Source organism: Phaenicophaeus curvirostris, chromosome 8 (genome assembly GCF_032191515.1).
Source record: "Phaenicophaeus curvirostris isolate KB17595 chromosome 8, BPBGC_Pcur_1.0, whole genome shotgun sequence".
NCBI classification, from domain to species: Eukaryota; Metazoa; Chordata; class Aves; order Cuculiformes; family Cuculidae; genus Phaenicophaeus; species Phaenicophaeus curvirostris.
In genome coordinates this window covers 14,918,834-14,937,085 of record NC_091399.1, presented here as the reverse complement: position 1 = coordinate 14,937,085, position 18,252 = coordinate 14,918,834, and the positions used below count along the sequence as shown (strand labels likewise).

The following is an 18,252-nucleotide window of genomic DNA, read 5'->3' as shown; positions in this document are numbered from 1 at the left end:
TTTTAACAGCACTCCTGCTACTATCTGGAAATGTGATTATAAAAACTTGCTAATACAAACAGAAACAGTACATATGACTTCACGGCTGGTCTATCTTGGACAGGTACCCCAGCTAGCCATCTATTTCCACATACTCCTTTGACCTAGATATTTCACCTAGGGAAAAAAACCACAAACCTTAAAAATCTTACCTCAGAAGCATCTGACAGACTTTGCAAGACGTCACACGACTGAAGGTATGCATTTTGAACTCATGAAAGCTCGTATCTGCATAGTCTGGCCGTATGTTTGACCTAAAAAAATTTTGAAAATCTGCTTTAAACCAATGAAATCTAGAACATAATGCAGTGTTCACAGACCTTGAAATGAAATCTGAATTATGATATTATGCATGTGATCCTTAAAAAACTCTATAACTACTGTAGCTGTCACAATAACTAGAAAACTAAACCAGATTACATTCTTTTCATTCACTCATTTTTTCATTCTCAAATATGTTTTTATGTGACTGTTAAAGGGAGAGCAGCTCACAGAGAACCACCACATTTGAAAACATAAGCAAAATTGGGACAGTTAGGTCACAAGTATGCAGCAATACATTGGATAACATGAGTGACTACAAAAGCCATTAGAGAATCATTTACCGGGATTTGGCTAGTCTTTCTTAAACGGGTTGCCCAATGCCTACAGCTGTTGCTACACATACTTAATTTAAAAAATAAAATCAAAGATCGCTATTCACACTGCTCTCATACAACACACTATTGGCAGACTTAATTCCAAAGATCAAATTTACACACAAAGCACTGGTCTGTCATTGTACCTGTATTTTGTTTATCCTTGCTGTTAATCCCTTTTAAAAGCAGGAGTATAATTTAAAAACAACCCATTCATCATTTTCTTTCACTGGTGACTGCTGCAGGTTTACATAAATTTTACTAAAGTAACACACTTCATTTTTTTATACCTTCTATCCCACTTCCATGATGGAGGAAGAACAAGAATTCACTTTTTTTACAAAAAAAATCTGTAACATCTCCAAACTAGATGAACACTGTCAAAACCAGTAACACTGAAATTCTAGGTGTATAGTTTAATATTAAGCTAGAATGTGTGAGACAAGGATAATATATATAACAAGGATTAATGTATTTTTAATATAATTTATACTGAAATGCTTAGGATTCTGCAAATTTCTAATATTTTTCTAGCAAAAACACAGGAATGCATGATGCATAGGAATTAAAATAGGAAAAAAACCTGCGGGTGAGGATATAAGCATCTACAACATTCAAAGGAAAGATCGGAAGATAAGATTTTCCAACATGCAAGATTAAAGTCATACATTTAAGTTGAAGATACTTATTAGATAAGTTTCATTTTTACATATTATAAAAAAATTCTAGACTGAAACCATGCAAGCATCAAACCCTCCAGGACTGAACGAAAAAGCTTATGAAAAAAAAATTCAAGGAATCCATTTAAGTACCTAGTGTCAGAAAGGTCAGTCTTCCAATCCACCTGCTGAAAATGAACATGCTGAAAATGAAACCATACTCAAAAAGCAAATGGGATTTTGCTTTTATGCTTGAGAATAACCTTACACTCAGTACTGTTTTAACTAGCTCACTAGCGTCTCTCTCTCTGCTCCGATATGCAGGATGCCCATACCACAACTCTTGCTAAAGAAAACAGTCATGAATACTACCCATTCACAGCAGGAAGGTACAGGTATTGGGACAGGATTCATCTCAAACAAGTAAAGAAATGTTTAAACCAGGAAAATAACGTATTATTTTATGGTCTTTAATTCTGGAGAGCAAGGCCTGTATCTCACAGCGTGTTTGTCTAAGGGCTGCTGAAACATCTTCGGCAGCACAGTTAAGTACAGACAATCCTGAAAACCCCCCAGAACAAGTTACGGTACTTACACTTCCAAGAAAAGCTGCTTTTTGCTCACCATTTGGTTCAGACTAAATAGAGCATAGCAAGGATAACTTGCAAAACCATGTCAAAAGTATCAGCCTAAAGTGCAAAGACTTCAGATTTGAAAGCATATAAAATTCACCCTAACAGCCTGACCATTTTTCACGATTAAATCAAAGAGAAACTCCATTCATTTAATTAGAACAGCATGAATCTTCAAAACTAATAAGCGTAGTGGATGAAAAGGAAAAAAAAATTTACAATCTCATACAGACAGTTGTTCAAGACAAGCATATGACCGTGTAACTTCCTTTCGTAGGTAAAAATTCTCTTCCATTCTTCCCTCAGGCTATCTTCCACAAAGGCTGAAATACATGAACTAATGGAAACATACCTCCTATCAACAGAAAAAAGATGACACTGTGTTCATCCTTCTTTATAGTAAAAGTAATATTTGAGTTTTATAAAGCCACTCAGTTTCATTTTACAGTCCTTAACAGAAAAAGTTATTCTTGAGAGGAAAAAAAGCACAGTGCTAAAACGGCAAAAAAAGAAACTGTGGCCTCACAGAAGAGCTGTCACAAGGCCCTCCACCTTCTTCCTTTCTGCTTTATTTCACCTATGGGCGAAACTATCAGATTATAAAGTCCTAAACAAGAGAAAAGATTTCTTTATATAAACAAGCTTACAACTTCAGCTCTCTACTGTATGCTAAGATTTGGATACATTTGTCCTACTTGTCAAGTAGGAGAATACAAAACTAAACACACATAAAACAATACAAACTTTGGAATATAATGCAAACTTGACCACTATTACCTACAGGAGGACCTAGTTTGATTCCAACTACTACTCAGTTCTTAAGGATCATAAAAATGTGTCATAAAAAGTGAATCCCTCAGTTTCTTTAAACCCCAGCAGGTTTTAGTTTAGTGAATGTAAGATTCTAACCATTACTTCAATAAATTCTCTGTCTAAAAACCTGCCTATTCTTCACCCTCTACACATCTTTCACACTCTCTATCAATTCACTACCATCTAACTTCATGTGTTTCCTTGTTGGCTAAGGTCAAGCTAGCACAAACATGTCCTAAATAGCTTTTTTTTTTTAAAAGACATGAGCGTGAATAGCTCTTTTAGGGACGCAGAGCAACTATTCATAAACAAAAAGGACTTTTTAAGTTTTTCTAGCCCTTCAATCCACCACTCAAAAGATATAATTTTTCTCCCTTTTTTGACAAAAGACTCATCATCCAGAAGAAAAAGCCTAAAAATCACTAACAACAAAAGTTTAATGAATCAAAGAAGACTCCACTGGAGTACATCACCCATAGACTGAATGAATCTGGAAGGGACTAGAGCCTCAGCATATTGCAGAGGATCCTGTGCAGAGATAACAGGAATCAACAAAAGATAGTTCCAAGCAGTTGTCTCAAAATGAACAATGCCAGTGAGAAAAGCAACATTCAAGACTTCTTTTGTCTCTTCCTTTTTATTTCTAATTAGTCATACTCATTGTCTCAGGTTTGAGATCAAACAGGAACAGGAAAACGTCATGTGTTTTATTTCAGTTTACAAATCAGCAAAATATATTCTCAAATTTAAGTCCATCATATTTCAAAAAGATCAGGATTTTGCCCATTCTCATATTATCTATCTTTTCATATATAAAGTCTACTCGAAAAAAAAATTCACATTTATGTGAAATTCGTTTCCAGTCATCAATATTCTGATAAAGGCAGGAGAAGAGTTTAAAATAAGAAATAATATACTTACTCTGAAAACAGCACTGCATAGTGAAGACCAATATAGAAAGATAACTAAAGATAGAACAAAAAAACCAGAAAACACTACAGAAAAAAAAATGTGTATTATATACTGTAAACGTAGAGAAGGAATATGGAAAGATTCGTAGGAAAAAATATATTGCAATGCTAGCTGTGGATAGGAAAGCTCTTGCACATTCTAGTACCTGATCAGTCATGCTGCATTATGGAAAGTTCAGTTCTGTAGTTCCATTACACATCACATCAGACAAGTCTGAGATAATCTGAGATGATGCATTGTAGCAGTATGTATCAAGCAGCAAGTCTTTTAATGTAAAGTCTGAAACCTAATGAATCCAGGGGGTTGATATTTTAGTTTTCAATATATTGCTTTTCAACAAATCAAAAATAATGCAAAAATAACCCAACTTGATACCAAATGGGAGTTTCCAACTAGAGATCAAGCACAAATCATCCGTGACTGCCCAAGCCTAAATACCACATGGACCATACAAAATTTTTTTTTCCCAAAAAACCTTCCACACTGAATAGCATACACTATTTTTTGAGGTTTTAAACACAGTGAATAAAGCCAATAACTTCAGCAGAAAAAAGCAGTCACAGCATAGCATACAACTTTTCATAGTCATGTCCATCCATAAAGAAGCTCTCAGTTACAGCATTCAAGCTGTACCTGATGCCCTGAGAACACAAGACCTGTAAAAAGAACATTTCATTCTTCTCAAATCTTCTTCTCCTTTGTTATAAAAATTCAAACATATTGAAGCAATTTGTGACTAGCATTTGGAAAATTAATTTAGGGTTCCTTCCTTGAATTGAGTTCCTTGCCCATCACAGTGGAACCGTCACCAGTCAAGCCCCACCACAGTCCCCAGTCTTTCCACAACAACTTCTATTACGGGGTGACCCAGGCTCACCACAAAATGAAGTGTTTTATCCGTTCTCTGCTGTTAAACAATCTTGATGTCTGGCCAGAGCTGGAAGTCACTCATATACCAGGAATACTTAATCTGAGATAAATACTGTTAGAGAACATGTTCCTTATTTTATGGTAAAACTCTTCTCTTATTTTTACAAGCAATATGGGGAGGCAATAGTGGTTTCCATTCCTCTTTTCTACTTTTTCCCCAGGCTGTTTTAACTCCTACACTCAAGCAGAGACAAATGTCAGCATACAGAAACAGGGTGAATCTGTAATTAGGAAAAAATTTCCAATTCTCTCTTCAATTCAGCAGCAGAGATTTTGTAAAGGACAACCACAAGTGCACTCTCCTGCATACTGCTGGCTACCCGCAACCAGATTTACTCCAGTCATACAGCAGTGTCCCTGGGCTGCCCCTGAGCCTTTCGAGTAAAGCTTTCTCTAAGTTACTTGCAGAATATTAGTCCCACTGGGACCAATTCAGTGCTACACCACCAACCCAGAGACCCGCAGATGTTTGTCTCACTAGTCTCTATCATTTGGGCTCACAATTCTTGTCTGCATCAGCCATCGGAGCCACTGTTCAAGTATGATGATCTTCAGTCAATCCTGCATCTCTGAACAGATCTTTTGTCTGTAAAGATTGCCGAGTTCAGTGCAGGAAACAGTTATTCAGGTATCTTACTCAATTGCCCTTGATATCAGCATGCTTTGGAGCACTCCTTCTTTGCTGATCTTGTGCATATGAAATATTACCCTTTTAAAAATACTTGCCATATTTTCAGTGCCACTTCTTTCTGTTGACTTTTGAGTCTCAGAAGAGAAAACTGATCAGAGGCCAACTTTGTCTTCAGCCACACATGTAATGCAACATCTTTACAAATGGTGTCAGAAAATGTCACATTATCAACACTGCCCCACAAGTTTTTGCAGTCAGAATTCATTCTAGGAGTAATCGTCGCCTAGATCAATGGCACAGCTGCCAACAAAATAATGCTATAGATAGCCCAAAATTATCCTGCCAGACAAGACATTCAGGCACCCCTTCCTATGCCTACAGAATAAGGAATACATTCTCTCTACTATTCTACCTCAGAATACCAAAATAATTGTGCATACGAATAAAATGCAACAGCTTAAGCTATAGTTTTCTAACACTCTAAAGTGGTTGGGATAACCGTTCAAAAACTTTAAGTAATTCTTAACTCTCAAGATACAAACATGTAGCAATCAAAACACTAATACTTAAGTTAAAATAAAACAATGAAACTTGGAGATCTTGACATGCAACAGTAAGTTCTATACCTCATTTTACAAAACAGAACTTTGATGATCTTGGGTCTGCAGTGTTTCTAAGATGCATAGTGCAATGGAAAGTGTACATCATCAACATCAACTTAGACGGGATTTGTTACTGTCATTTCCCTACTTCATCAAAACCATTTTCTGATGAGAAAAGATTATATCAGAATGTGTCTGAACAGCAATAGCATATAACAGGATTTGGCTACCTTATAGCAACAACTTAATTTTTTAATCAGCATTCTTAAATTCATGGTTGTTTCCAACAAGAAAAAGTACATGGAGTACCCTTCACAAAAGGTTGTAGTAAACAAATGAATTGTAACTTCTTCAGTGAGCTATGCACAAATATATTTCCTATTACTCACAGTTTAAACTTCCTCTACACAGTTAAGACTTACCAAATAAAACACACCAGGAAAACTACTAAACTTTCCGGACCAAGGCTCGCTCTCTCTTATCTCTCTACTAAATATGTAATTACTACACATCATGTGTCTCAAGAATACATAAAAGGCTAAGAGATAGTTTACTATAGGTCCTTCCTCCTGTTTTCCCATGTTGAGAATAAGCACATTAGAACCTCAGTCACCATTTCCAGAAAGGCCGTATTTCTGAAGATACAGAAAACAAAAAAAAAAAAAGCCAAAACCTCATTTCACAAGTTTTTGGCTTTCAGAGTACAACCTCCCTTGGTTGCTTTGTCCTTTGGATGTGTCAGTACTAGCCTTACAGACTTCTCAAGTTTATTTTGCATTGACATATCACTGAAAGCCTACTGGCTGACAATAAATCTAAGAAAAATATAACAAAGGGAAAAAATAAAGTATTAAATCAATTAGATTAATTAAATTCTTATAGCAAGCTTAAATTTTAAATGGGAAATTAATGAAATGCAAATAACACTGCCTGTACTGAAAAAAAAAAAAGCACACAGAAGAGAAGAGGTGGTATTACAAAAATGTAAAGAGTAGAAGCAACTAGAAGCTGCTGCCTTTGGTTATGGGTGTCAGTCCCATAGCAACAAGAAAGTATCCAGCAGCAGAAAGCACTAGAAGTCTACCATGTTGTGGCTTCATATTCTGCAGGGAGTTGAAGGAAAGAGTTTGGAGCATAGCACAAATAAAAATTCTCCCTCTTTCTTTTATTCTACATTTATTTACTAATACCTTTCATTTTACCAGTTAGAAACTCTGGTTTAAATAACCTGCCTGCAAGGTCCACTGCTGTCCTCCACTAGCGATCAGTTCTTCTGTCTTGCTTTATTTTGAGTGCCATTTCTTTGAATTGCTTCCTTGGCAGCTTTCCAACACTCGCTTGACTTCAGCAATCAAGACCTGTAAAGATTCCCCTCCTCCCTGGGTCAAGGCCACCGAGAAGGTGTTGCTTACACCCATTACAAACATCTCAATTAATGTTGAAAAATTGCTTGTCTGGACTAAGTAATTAAGAACTCCACTTCTCCTTCCCAGACTTCAAGAATTTTTAAACTAAATTTATATTTTCTGGAGCTGGAAGGAAAAATGGAGGGGAAAGGGGGCAACCCCCCCAAAAAAATCCCAAAACCAACCAAACAAACAAAAAACTGAACCAAACCGAAACAACACCAATGAGAACTGAAAAATGTTTGATATTCCTCGGATATGTGCTCATCATTTTTCTACCACAAAAAGTACACAAATGCTTACTTGTAGGAACTGCAGCAGGTATAGGAAAATAAAGAATAAATGCATCTTGCATAGGGACGCTTTGCAAATGGATCAAGAAAGTTCCTTTAAAATGTGAATTATCTGTTAAATACAGAGAAAACAAAGGCATTGTAAACACTGACCGAATTGAGCCATTCTGCTCAGGGGACTGATGATAAACCTCACAAGTATCATTTAAGCCCAGCGATGTTCCTTCATGTTGTCACAGTCCATTGGGACTGCCTACATGGATAGAAGAGGAACCGTCTCTTCCCCAAGCAGAGATCCCTCAAGCATGTTTTTCTGAGTGCCCTGGAACTGCATCAAGTGCCCAGATAAGCTTTTGGGTTGGAAGCAGTCTGTCCAGCAGAGTCACGGTTTCTGCATAACAGACAGTTGCCCTCCCTTTGGGCTTGACAGTTTTCCTCTAAAAGGGAAAAACATGCTAGTAAGTTCTAATGATACCTCATATTTTTGGAGAAATGCTATTTGGATCAGGTTTTGAAGATCTTCTTCCCACATCAGTCTCTTCAAGAAATGCAATCATGTCACAAGAAATTACACAGGGTTCAACTGCATGTAGATGTTTGCTAAATGTCCCATAATTTTAAAAGCACACTGTATTTGAAACTGAACAGCCATTTCCCTTGATTAAAACTTGGCTTTAGAGGGTAGTTCATGTATATATGCCCACCTGTGAGCCCAGAGGCATACGAAATGAGCAGATGCATGAAGTATCAGGTAAGGAGTCTGCAGTGAATTGCAACTGGTTTAAGTACCAAAAGAAGAAATGCCACGAGGAGCTCAGATAAACCTCAATACCTTAAACTCTCCTCAACTCTCACCCCCAGCTCAGCCTTTGCATTTTCAAGCTGTTATTATTCTACACTCCATGATATCCTTATAAGAAGTTAAAATGCTTCATACAGAAATGTTCAGAATTATGGACACTCTGAGCACGAACTGCCAAAGACTATTTGAAAGAGTATGTGACATGAAATTTGATGCTGTATTCATGCAGTATAGTCTATAAAGAAAAAGGCACAGGTTAATACCTACAGATACCAAAAATTTTCATTCCAGTTTTACTTACAGCACTACTATTTTACACCACTGCAGAAAATACATCAATAAACCTAAATCTGCCGTATGTATTTGTAAGTTATTAATTGCTAACAGAAATTATTTATGAAGACATCCTAAGTTAAAACACCCTTTTTGTGTCAAAGTGACCTTTCAAAATTTTAAGCACCTTAGAAGTTAGGCCATGACAACTGGTACTAAGCATCTCAGAAAGTTTTGGAAAATTTAACTAGGCAATAAAATAGAGCTGACATTTATGACATATTCAAATGTTTTATGTAATAAAATGGACAGAAGAATTTAAGAAACTGAAAATCATGTATGTCAGCGTCAACCAAGACAAAAAGCTCTCAGACAAACCTCATAAGTATTTCATGCAAAACTGGTCCCCAGAGATGTCCAACCTCAATCCCTGCTCTGATATGCAGCAGATTTTCCTTAGAACCCCGTTCCCCACAAACAGCAGAACCATCCTTACATTTACACTATCCTTTCTTTCCCTGCTAAATACTTCGGCTCTGTGCAACTATTACCTTGTCAACCGATCACTTCATACAACATGCTGACATCTAACAGAAAGGCATTTCTGTAATAATATAGCAAAATAAGAGTGCAGAGACAAAAATACAAATAAATCATGCTTTTTTAATATTTACCAGGATTTATTACTTATTGCAAAAAGGTGAAGAGAGAAAACAGGATTCTTAAGGAGTATTCTCACTAGATGTGGGCAATGCCATTTCACAAAGGATAAATTTCAGCTTCTTTTCTACCCTGTCTTCTCAGGAGCAATGCTGATTACTTACAGCTAATTCATTTTCTCTGTTCCAGCTAGGCTGTTATATTTCAGAATCATCTTTGAAGATGCTATTTACCGAATTAATCAATCAATCAATTCTCCATATGCTAATACTCAGACATTCTGGTTTGTCACATCAAAGAGTCTTCATCAAGAAGACATGTTATATAATTAAATTAACCATATCACAAGTAAATTGTGCTTTTGATCGAGAACACACAACTTCTAAGGCTTTGCTAGGAAATTTGCTTATTTGATCATATGATGAGTGGCTTTTTTGAGATCAAGGAATTTATCTTGTTAACTTTTTACAAACGTACTGCATTGTTTCAAATAAGATAATGGCTTTCCTTTTTCCTATTTCCCTGAAAAACATGGGAGACGGATTGCTTTGAGCTAATCTGTTCCTGTATAACATACTTAAACATCACCTGATGGGAACAAAGCTCTGCCACACATCAGTATTTGTAAATCAAAAGTATCAATACTTTAGTATTCACAGGCCGAGTCTTATTTGCAAAAGTTCTAAGTCTTACAAATCCAGATTTACCAAGATGCTTGCCTTGATAAGCTTTAAATACTTTATCACCTATTTACACTTAAGTGAAGACAAATGTCTATGTTTTGGAGGAAAAAAAAGTAAAATTATAGGATGCATATAGCCATAAATTTGTAAATTACCAGACAAAAAACTAAATATCCTAAGGAAAAAGGTAGCAAAGATTGCAGGAAGAAACTAGGACATCTGTTCATATAGCCAAAGTATCAGGACAAACACATAATGCAGCATTCCATGTTTAAAGACTAAAAAACCAGTAACATCTTGCACAGAAAAAGACAGTATTTAGATGGTAGTACCTTATTTTTATGATGTAGTGTCACTACAGATCTATTTCTCTGAATTATAAGAAACATTTACTAATTTCCATAATAATATACCTGACATGTTGTAAGGTAAGTCATAAAAACATAAGGACTGGGAAACCTTTAATTTTTGTCAACTAGAAAGCATAATATTGAAGTACATTTATCATCCACAAGTGTTTACACAGTGTTTTCATAAATTCTATTTTGCTTTCACATTCTACACTGTCCATACACTGCACTCTTAATCATATGCAGAATCTTCACACAGCTCTTGCTGTGTCTGGAATAATCTGAAGAAAGTGCATAACAATACATACGTTGTGAATGCTTGCTTATAACCCCGAAAAACATATGGTCACAAACAACCAGAGTCATAGCAAAGAACAGGCAACCATTCTTCTTTAGCAGACATGGACTTGGCTTTCATTTTTGCAGTGCTGAAATATTTATACTGATGGAGGAGCCCAGGCAGGCATGTTTGTTTATTACTTTGGTAACCTATGTGAGGTTGGTATAAGTGAAATACCTTTGCATTGAAAAATGTAGCAGATAGCTAAGGCTTTTGAAGTGCTCTGATAAGAAAGCTTTAATTTAATATGTCAGTGTTCAATATGTCAGAGCTCAAATATTCTCTCAGAAGAAGTCTTAGTGCATTAATAATGCATATGCATTATCTGAGGGAACAGATCTATTTGAGCTGAATCTGACCAATGTCATTAGTCACAGAGTGCAATGAAATTTGGAAATATGTATGGTAATAGGTAAAAGAGCACTTTTCACCTAGTTTTTTTTCTTGCACTAGTTTTCTTTGAGCTCTACCTACAATTTATGCAGCTTACCTAATCTAAAACGTTGCACGCACACTTATCAGATTTGAGAATCCATGAATCTTGGCATTCCTTACAATCAGATGATGTGTTCTGCATCCCTGGAGTTATAGGGTGTGAATTTATGTCTAACTGAAACAGTAATTTTTTCAAAAACATATTAGACTGTACCTGAGCTGCTGCACAAACTGTGGAGACTTAAAAGTAAAACCACTATTTTTTTGAGGGCTATACGGCTTTCATGTCTGAAATCTCTTTTATTTGGATTTAAAAAAAATATATATATCAGATTAATTAAGCCTGTGCAATTAACACATACCCTAATAACTATAATGACTATGTGTTTCTCACTGATTTTTCAGGCATTACTAATTAGACACTGCAATTTCACTAACAATGTCAAAAGAGAAACCATAATCGCTACTTCTTGAGGTGAAAATTTAGCTAACTATATTAAGAAAAGGCCTGTTTCTCTGCCTGCATGATGTTTTCATGGAATTCTCAGTTTGTGAAAGAGAGATGTTGAGTAAAGCCTCATTAAAAGGCGTGTTACAACACAGTTGCATAACACTTTGCAAAATTAGTTCTGTGCATCTTGAAATCCAGCAGTATTAAACTCAAGTTGACAAGGCCCTGAGCAACCTAAGCCCTGTAGCAGACAATCTCCACGCATCCCCTCCAACCAAAATTGTTCTGTGACTACATTTTAAATTGCATATCTGTGTGATACGTTCCTACCTAGGAATATATGCTGAAGCCAAGTTTGCTGATGGCCATTTTTAGAGTGGATTACAAAGCACAATTGAGAAACCAGAGAAAAATTTAATTAAATTAGCAAACTGGACAAAATGATGACAAAATAAATTCAGCATAAACCAGCAGAAGATATGGCATGCTGTATTACACTAATGGATTCAGATATTAAGCCAGTGGGAAAACATAATATCTGGCCTTTCATGGAAAAGGCCTCTGCCATTGTAAAGATGACAATACACCTGCTCCACACTCTACTGTGACCAAGAAACTAACTACACACAAAGAAATAATTAGTGGATAGAAGCAAATGTTTAGTGTCAACATGAGACAGCTGTAGTAATAATCAACATATTCTCTTCAAGTATTTATTCTATCATCTCATGATGAAATAAGAGAGAATTAAATTCATCACAACAATGATGAGAAAAAGCAATTGCCACATAATAAGAAATTAAGCCTTATAATTAGTCAGCTAAATAGTTCCAAAGTAATTTAACCGAGGTTTTATATATGCATAAAATAGAGGCAGACAACTTAAACTTTAAAGGAGTTTTTTCTTTTAATAAAGAATGGTTAGCATAATGTCATTGACACATGTATTACTCAAGTATTTTTTTAAAATAAGCATTTTTGAAATAAGAAAAGCATCTGTAGGAGAGCTTTCTAGGGGAAAATCAAAATACACCAATCAATGCTCCTACCTTTTAGCGTAAGCTGAATAACACAGAAGTAGCAAATATTTTATGCAATTTGCAGGTATATTATGAAACATTATATATTTGTTCTGATTCTTCTAGGTGTTTTTAATACAGGAGAAAAGAGATTAGACAGGACATGCTACTAGAAAAATCTAACAAAATTGTGTCTCAGTCGCAATCATTTTTTGAGGTTTTTAATGGCTTAGTTGCAGCAAATAAACCATGCACTTTATCACATGGCTGACAAACTTTCACTTAATACATGATGTCTCTAAATTGGCTAAGTAATTTAGTGCAGTAATTTGGCTGTACACTTCTATTAATATTATCGGGATATGGAATTACTTTGCATTTAAACCAATGTTCTTTGACATGCTAGATTAAATTTAAACATTCCACGTCTAGTACAGTAAAGTCTTTGTAGTGCTATCTTTTAAAAGGTGCTTATTTACCCATACAGCTACAGGCTCATCCATTAATATGAACAGAGTTCAAAGAACAAAATAGCAACTGCTCAGATGAACCACTTCTGCTGTTAAACACCACATCTCTTCTGAAGCCACAAGTGGTTACACTTCTCCCCTGTGCACGCAAAAATTCCATGCAAATCAGTGAAAGAATAGGCACACCAAGGCACTCAGCCATTTGTGATATGATGGCCCCTGTTAAAACATCCTCCATTGGCCCCTGTCTTCTAGCTCTGTGAAAACCTCTCAAATTCATCAGATTTACAAGTCCAACCAAAGATTCAGCTTCAAAAGCTTGACTGCAATGCTAAATGCACTGCCCCAGCATCTTACTTTTTATTGTCATCTAGAAAATCCAGTGATCTCAAATAACCAGCAACTTTTAAGGTTGGACACTATAAACTTGCCCCAGCCTCAACTGTGAAGATTGCCATGAACAGCTCAATAGCATCAAATTCAGTGCAGCCATGCCACAGTATCATTGCTGCTGAGGATGCAATGTATGAACATCAGTAACTCTCATAAAATTCTTAGGAAAAACAGAAATTCAAGGTCTTCAGTATTATATACTTTCAAAATAAAGCAACAGTCTGAGGAAAACAGTAAATACATACTGTACCAGCTGAACTGCCAGATGAATAAAAATAATTTACTCAGTTTCTTATAACCAGTAACCCATCATCCCCAGCCCCCCTCATGATAAAACAACTCACATGTACCACAGTAACAACAGAGCCGGCTAAGAGGTAGAATATTTTCACAGGTTTGTGGAACTAGTTAACTAACAGAAACCAAAAAGCAACACTCTGGAAACTGCACTGGGATTTCACCCTTCCTTCCTTGAAAGATTTTCCTTATCAAGTGTGCCTAAAGTACTCCTGCCCTCCAAGCCAAGTCCAGCCAGTAGAGCAGCCTTCTCCTCTATTTCATACTTCATCAATAAGCCTCCCACATCTCATCTCAATCACACCACCATACCAACAGTAGGTGCCTTCTCAGCAATATAATTATATCATCATTGTTGTTCATACACTGGTATAAGCATCCAAGCCCCTAAAAAAATAAAAATTAATAATTACGGCCTAGCTAACAGTAAAACTGTTCTAGTAACAACAAGGTTAATTTTAAAAATAAGAATAATAAGAGACATCCTAATTTGTTCTCCTGTTATGTTCTTAGGTTGACTTCATACAGAATGCAGTCCAAAAGGCAACAAAACTGCATTGAAATTTCTGTCTGGAACTCGGTAAACAAAATCATTTTTGATAATCAAAAAAAGAATGCAATTTACTCCTTCAGCTGTGCTGGTTTTGCAGTCTCAGTAAAATTTTCAAGTAATGATAAGTATTTTGCTGATAGAAGCAGCAATTATAATTAAGTATGATGAATAATTGCATCATTGCAATCATGGTTATTTTTCAGAGTAGGATCACACTAAAACAGATAACCTACACAGTAGGGAATGAGACCCCTGAAAAAAACAAATCAAACCAATCAAACAATTGTTGAAACACTTGGCTTAGTTTATTCCCAATAAACTCTTGCGCCTTGGTATGCATTAGAATATAATTATTGCTATATACACCAAGGTATGTTTTGGGAGAACTGTTGAGGAAAATATTCTATGAAGTCGAACCCATGTGTTGTGGAGTCAGGGGAAAGGCATAAAAACGTAAGAAAGCATACAACCCCCCCATTGGTTTCAATAGTGGTTATAGATATAAGGGAGCAAAAGCATTGCCCCATGCAAATAATGCCACGCTGTATAATGTTGCGCCTCAGCCCTGACTTCCAGCAACACTGCTGCTTGAGTTCCTGTGCCTCTGCATTACAACCTCTAACCACACAGGAAGAGGTTAAACAAGAGGTATGGGTTTACAAGAAGGACAGACATCCATGCAAGACAAGGCTGACAGCACCATTCATTTTCAATAACCAACTCCATCTGCCCAAGAGGAAAGAGCAGCACATTAACTTGTCAATCCTTCAGGTCCCGTTTGTTCTGCTCACACAGGCCAATGGGCAGCAGTAAACCACTGTTCCCTAAGGTATGTTCATCACCAGCTCATGAGCGCTGGCTGGTGCCTGACGCTGGACAAGGATATGCAGCTGCACTCATTCAGCACACGCACAGCAGTGGGGTGGGGAAATCCTGCATCAAACCATAAAAATGTTTGTGAAGAACTGAGGATACACTCCTGGAAAAAAAAAACAGCTCTCCCACTGCTCTCTCCTTAGCTCTTTGACTGACTTTGGTTTGGTTTGATTGGGGATTTTTTTGTACTGGGCCAGGAAGCCTGAAGAGCGATCAATAGTTGCAATGCTAAAGCTTCTCATACATGTTTTGTCTATGTTTAAGTAAATATCAATAATGACATTACAGGAAGCTCAGCAGGAAGAGCACGGGGACAGGAAGAGGCTAACTACTCCACTTTCTACAAGCATACAAATAAATAGTTCTTCTCATCCCCCACTCTGCCACCCAGAAATTTTTGCCAAAACACATACCATTTTTGTCTTCAAGAAAAATCAGCAAGATGGGAACCCTAGTCATCAGACCTTATAATATCTGTCTAGCTCACGCTCTCCTCCCTAATGTTTTCATTTTAAAAATCAGCACACATTTTTTCGAAACCTTCGTATAATATATAGTTTATAAGCAAGTTTATAAGGGATTTTCACTCACATTAGCTCATAATAGCCCTTTTTCCAAATTCACGTACCTTTAGGATCACATTCAAAACAACCTTATTAACGCTTTCTCCCTGTTTTCATGTATGTCACTCCCCTCATACTTTTTTTTTTTTTACCATAAAGCAAGCATCATCCCGTCATCCAATTCTGTCATTCACTTATTAAATTTAATCAGAATACCCAAGGTGTCAATAATCATGTTTGTCTTTCTGACAAGAATCAGACATGGAAATAAAGCTCATGCTGCATAACAATAATGTAATCTGCAGTGCTGCATTGGAACAACTTACTTTTGAAGAAGTCTAAAGCAACCTCCTCTTTTAGTTGAAAATATATAAAGTAAATCAGTCTTATGAAACTAAATTTAATAGGCCAGCCAACTTTATCCAAATACTAAACAACAAATTAATTAAAACCCACTGGGAAAGATTCCAAGATCCTCTCTAAAATCATCAGCATCACCTTTCAAAAAATGTATTTCATATATTTCAATTAATCAAAATAAAAAATGGGAGGGGGAAAATGTCGCTATTATGTTGGATATTTATTGCTAAGAAAATTAATATTTCCCCGTTATTGCTTAAGATAGCATTACTAAAGCAGTTTTAGCAGCGAAGTTGGAAACTAATACATAGTCTACAGTGCCCTCTTTCTTTTCCTACAGGAATTTCAGGGAAATATTCTGTTCATTAAGCTGTCACTCAGCTGTTTCCCAGTCAAATAAAAGAGATAACTAGGCTATATTAAAAATAAAACCTAAACATGAAAGCAGTTCAGCATAATTTAAGTGACATGCTTACACTGGTGATGAAAGTGATCCTACCTTAATAAAAATATACTTACAGAGCCATTTGAAACTGTTCAAGCCATTTTTTCTTCAAGTCCTTAGTTTTACAATAAACTTCTAAACCATTTTGACCTTGGACATGAATGAGGTAGAAGCCATAAGACCACTGCATAAAAAGATTGGCAATACAAAAGTCACCAGTTATGAAGAAAGGAAAGAAATAAAGAAGCATTTATGTTCTCCTTAATTCTTGTATTTTGGGAACACCAAGGCGTCATTATTGTGTTCACTTACAAATGACTTACTCAAACACTTTAATTACCCCAAAACAAACAAAGCTGAGCCCCTAAATATTCACTTCAGCTTATATTTAAAAGATCAAATTCTAAATAAATTGTATACACATTCTGAACTCCTGCAAAACATTTCAAATTGCTGCCAAAAATACACATTTTATATGAATTCACAACAAATATTTACCTTCTTATTTTCTTTATCAGTAGTGGGGTTATTTGTGATTTTGTATTTCTGAAGATCTATTATTTCCTTCATTTCATAATTATCACCTCTCCGCTTGCAAACAATTACAGCTAGATCAAACAAGAAGATATGCCTATGAAAATACAATATAAAGATGGTTAAAACACTCCAGAAAGGCAACGCCCAAATTCTTATTTTGCACACCTTTGCCTATGGCACTTAAAATTTCGAAGGTGAAAAACTATACAACTGAATAATGAAACAAAAAACACTGAAAGTACTTTTGCTAGAGACTTTCTACTTGCAAGGGACTTAAGTGATCTCAGATGACCATGTAATAGCTAATTTCCCATTAATCACTGTGAAAATTCACTTGGTAAATGGTGGATGGGCTCTATGAATGCACAGTGAAATGCAAAGTATTCTCAAGAATTATTAAGCTTGTTAATAACAAACACCCAAATTCATGCCATCACCTGTCTTGCCTCGCACGTTTGTCTAGTGTAGTTATCCTTATTTCCCCATCACCTTGAGGTCTTCCATACTGTAAGAGGGAATGATTCTGAAAGAGAAGAAACATGTATGATCCAAAATATCAAAAGGGGAAAGATGGAGACACACCATGGTCAGACCACTCTACTCCATTTACCCCAAAATAAGGACTTCTCAGGCCTGAAAACAACTGGTTTTCCTCACTATCATCTAAATTGAAAGCAATAAATTATCAGTCCATTCCATTTTTGTCTTCAAATGGGAAAAATTTACTCATTATAAAAATGCTTGAGTCACCAGACAAATACAAACCTTTAACCATGCAAATACATTTAACTGCAGATCCCTCAAAACTGCAGATTTCTGTATTTAAATATTAATGCCATTCTAAATGAAGCAAAGCATACTTTTATATTACCAAGAGTAGTATAATCTCGTACAAAATAGGGAAAAAAAATACATCTATCTATACATTTGATCAAAAGTGATTTAAAAACTGTATAAATGAAAAAAATCACATACCAGATTCTCTATTGATAGTTGAAACTGTCTAATTTCACGCAGTGTTTCATTATCTCTCTTGACTTCATTTACATATTGAGCCAAGTCCTAGAGCATCAACAGAAAAAGGAAGGAGAAAAAAAATTTCCGTAACAGATCACTCACATTATTTTGGC

General features: G+C 35.9%; 1 protein-coding gene across 1 annotated transcript in view; it reads right to left on the bottom strand.

Annotated features, from left to right (window-relative positions):
- The window catches only part of VAV3 (vav guanine nucleotide exchange factor 3), a 167,329-nt gene that overhangs the window by 67,156 nt on the left and 81,921 nt on the right, over positions 1 to 18,252 (bottom strand). The window contains exons 12-16 of the mRNA XM_069862564.1: positions 18,098 to 18,184; positions 17,560 to 17,645; positions 17,084 to 17,216; positions 16,660 to 16,769; positions 192 to 293 (exon numbers count right to left, since the gene is read on the bottom strand). Coding sequence (XP_069718665.1) covers positions 192 to 293; positions 16,660 to 16,769; positions 17,084 to 17,216; positions 17,560 to 17,645; positions 18,098 to 18,184 — 518 coding nt within the window. The remainder of the gene's footprint in view (positions 1 to 191; positions 294 to 16,659; positions 16,770 to 17,083; positions 17,217 to 17,559; positions 17,646 to 18,097; positions 18,185 to 18,252) is intronic.